The 3,215-nt window shown below is 47.2% G+C and overlaps 1 protein-coding gene across 1 annotated transcript in view; it reads left to right on the top strand.

Annotated features, from left to right (window-relative positions):
* Nucleotides 1-885: 885 nt before the first annotated feature.
* LOC101856928 (signal peptide, CUB and EGF-like domain-containing protein 1) overlaps nt 886-3,215 on the top strand; it is a gene marked incomplete at both ends in the record, with an annotated part of 6,865 nt that continues 4,535 nt past the window's right edge. Inside the window, 3 exon segments of the mRNA XM_013088403.1 lie at nt 886-1,008; nt 1,342-1,461; nt 2,541-2,657. Coding sequence (XP_012943857.1) covers nt 886-1,008; nt 1,342-1,461; nt 2,541-2,657 — 360 coding nt within the window.

The following is a 3,215-nucleotide window of genomic DNA, read 5'->3' on the forward strand; positions in this document are numbered from 1 at the left end:
ACACACACACACACACTCACACTTAGAGAGAGACACACACACACACACACACACACACACACTGACACACACACACACACACACACATACACACACACACACATTCACACAAACTAACACACGCTCACCCGCATACACACGCGCTTGTTTTTTGCACACCCAGATAGGAGTACATCTGAGCACATAACAACAGGACGAAGAAAACACACCCGGTTGCCACTCCATTGAGTAGCGCCCAAAATAGTAGATCGATGGATGGGTGGATGGATGGGTGGATGGATGGGTGGGTGGGTGGATGGATGGGTGGATGGATGGGTGGGTGGGTGGATAGGTAGTCTGAAGAATTTATAACTACATTTATAGATAGGAGGATGGATGGATGGGTAGGTGGATGGATGAATGGATGGATGGATGGATAACTACATTTATTGATAGATGGATAGATGGATGGATGGATGGATGCTATAGAATTAATGGATCTATTTATAGAAGGATGGATGGATAGATGGATGGATAGATCGATAGATGAATGGATAGATGGATGGATGAATATCTAAAGGGGTAGATATCGTTTAGGAATTGCAATGTTATATTCCATTCACACTCTTGAAATAATAATACTCTCCCCCACCCACCCTCTTTCTTTCTCTCCCCTCCCTCTTCTCCCCCTCCCTCCCTCTCTAATATCTCTGTCTCTCTCTCTCCCCTCCTCCCTCCTCCCTCCCCTCTCACCCACTCACCCCCTTCCCTCCCCTCCTCACCTTTCCCTCCCTCCTCACTCACTCCATCTCCCTTCCTCTCCCCCTCTCCCTCTTCTCCACTCCCTCCTTACCCCCTCTCCCTCCCTCCCTTTTCTCCCCCCTCACCCCTCCCTCCCTCCCCCAGACAAGAACGAGTGTTTCGAGAGTAAAGGCGGCTGTTCCCACCAGTGCGTGAACACCCTCGGCAGCTTTGAGTGTCGTTGTAACCATGGTTACTCTCTCGACACTTCCGGAAAACGATGTGTCTGTGAGTATGATAATAATAATAATAATAAGAAGAAGAAGAAGAAGAAGAAGAAGAAGAAGAAGAAGAAGAAGAAGAAGAATGATATGATGATGATGATGATGATGATGATGATGATTGTTTTTTATTTCCTTAATGGGCCTGGCGGACTCCACGAAGAAATCTTCGAGCGAGAGCGAGGCTCTTTTTCGGCTCCATTGTCAATATGCTTAGCGGCACCTCCACTCGTACAAATACCTCCATTCGAATTGCCATTGTTCCTGGACGTTCAAACTTATGTTTGACATCCTCCTTTTCATGGCCGCATCTTCCTTGCCTGTATGGTGCCGTCCACAGATGGTCAGTACTGCAAGACCAGGCACCAATGTGACCACGGCTGTAAGACGGTGGGGAACAAAGTGGAGTGTTACTGCAGGGATGGCTACTTCCTTCACGGGGACGGGAAACGCTGCTTACGTGAGTTCTTGTCATAGAAGTATACACACTGATGGTTTAGATCACGCTCTTTAATGGAAAGAGTTCTTGCCATAGAAGTATATACACTGAGGGCTTAGATCACGCACTCTGACGAGGGAAAGAGTTCTTGCCATAGAAGTATACACAATGATATCTTAGATCACGCACTCTTATGGAAAGAGTTCTTGTCATAGCAGTATACACACTGATGTCTTAGATCACGCACTCCTGACTGAAAGAGTTCTTGCCCTAGAAGTATTAAAACATGAAATAATAAATAAAAACTAAATTACATTCCATGACCTGATTTATCACTGCAAAACTTTGGACAGCGTAAGTCTTTATGCAGTTTTCCCTAGTGATGTGAATTAACTTTCTGAGAATGAAGATAAGATGGTTCCTCATCCGAACACGTTTGGGTTTTTTTCACTGACTGAAGAGTTCGTCTTTATCACATCCCCCATCTGTTGACGACGACAACTTCCTGTATCGGGATGGGTGGATATGTAGTTTGATGGATTGATAACTACATTTAAGGATAGGAGGATGGATGGATGAATGCAATTGAATGAATGGGTCCTTTTATTGAAGGATGGATGGATGGATGGATGGATGGATGGATGGATGGATGGATGGATGGATGGATGGATGGATGGATGGATGGATCTCTGAAAGAGTAGATATCGTTTAGGAATTACAATATTTCTCTCTCTCTCTCTCTCTCTCTCTCTCTCTCTCTCTCTCCCCCTACCTCCTCCCTCTCCTCCCCACTCCCTCCTCTCCACTCCCTCCTCTCTACCCCCCCTTCTCCTGCCTCCTCCCTCACCTCCACCTCTTCCCTCACCTCCCTCCCTCCTCTCCACTCCCTCCTCCCCGCTCCCTCCTCTCCACTCCCTCCTCCACACTCCCTCTCCTCCCCCACTCCCTCCTCTCCACTCCCTCCTCCCTGCTCTCTCCTCCCCACTCCCTCCTCCCCACTCCCTCCTCCCCACTCCCTCGTCCCCACTCCCTCACCTCCCTCCCTCCTCCCCACTCCCACCTCCCCACTCCCTCCTCCTCACTCCCTCCTCTCCACTTAGGGAGCTGTCTCCATGGTAACGGCGGATGTCAACACGTGTGCAACCAGACAGTGAACGGGCCTGTGTGCTCCTGTGCCCCGCGATACATACTCAACGCTGACAAGCAGACGTGTACAGGTGAGTACTTGCCGTGGTTGTTGCTGTTGTTGTTGTTGTTGTTGCATCATCATCATCATCATCATCATCATCATCATCATCATCATCATCATCATCATCATCATCATCATCACAAATTTTTTTCTTCATTTCTCCCATCATCAACAATTTGTTTTCTTTATTCCTTCCATAAAAAACGTTTTCCTCTCAATACTTCTTTCTTCCTTCCTCCCACCGTTAATAATTTCCTTTCTTCATTCTTCCCATCACATATTATATAGCAATAATTTCTTCTGAATATCTTTTTCTTCCTTCCTCCAATTATTAATAATGTCGGTGGCCTAGTGATTAGGCTTTCAGACTCGCAACCGTAAGGTCGTGGGTTCGAATCCCGTCAGGGGCCCGACGTTGTGTCCTTGGGAAAGACACTTTACACGAATTTTCCTCACTTCACCCAGGTGGGAATGGGTACCCGGCTATAGGCAGCGAAAGATCTTGTCAGTTTGTTAGTGTTTGAGCACTTAATCAGCTGCTTGCACTGTATGCTTCCTGGGAAGCTGAGAATGTTTCAGAGTGTTC

The sequence above is a fragment of the Aplysia californica genome, unplaced genomic scaffold (assembly GCF_000002075.1).
Source record: "Aplysia californica isolate F4 #8 unplaced genomic scaffold, AplCal3.0 scaffold00736, whole genome shotgun sequence".
In the NCBI taxonomy this organism is placed as follows: Eukaryota; Metazoa; Mollusca; class Gastropoda; order Aplysiida; family Aplysiidae; genus Aplysia; species Aplysia californica.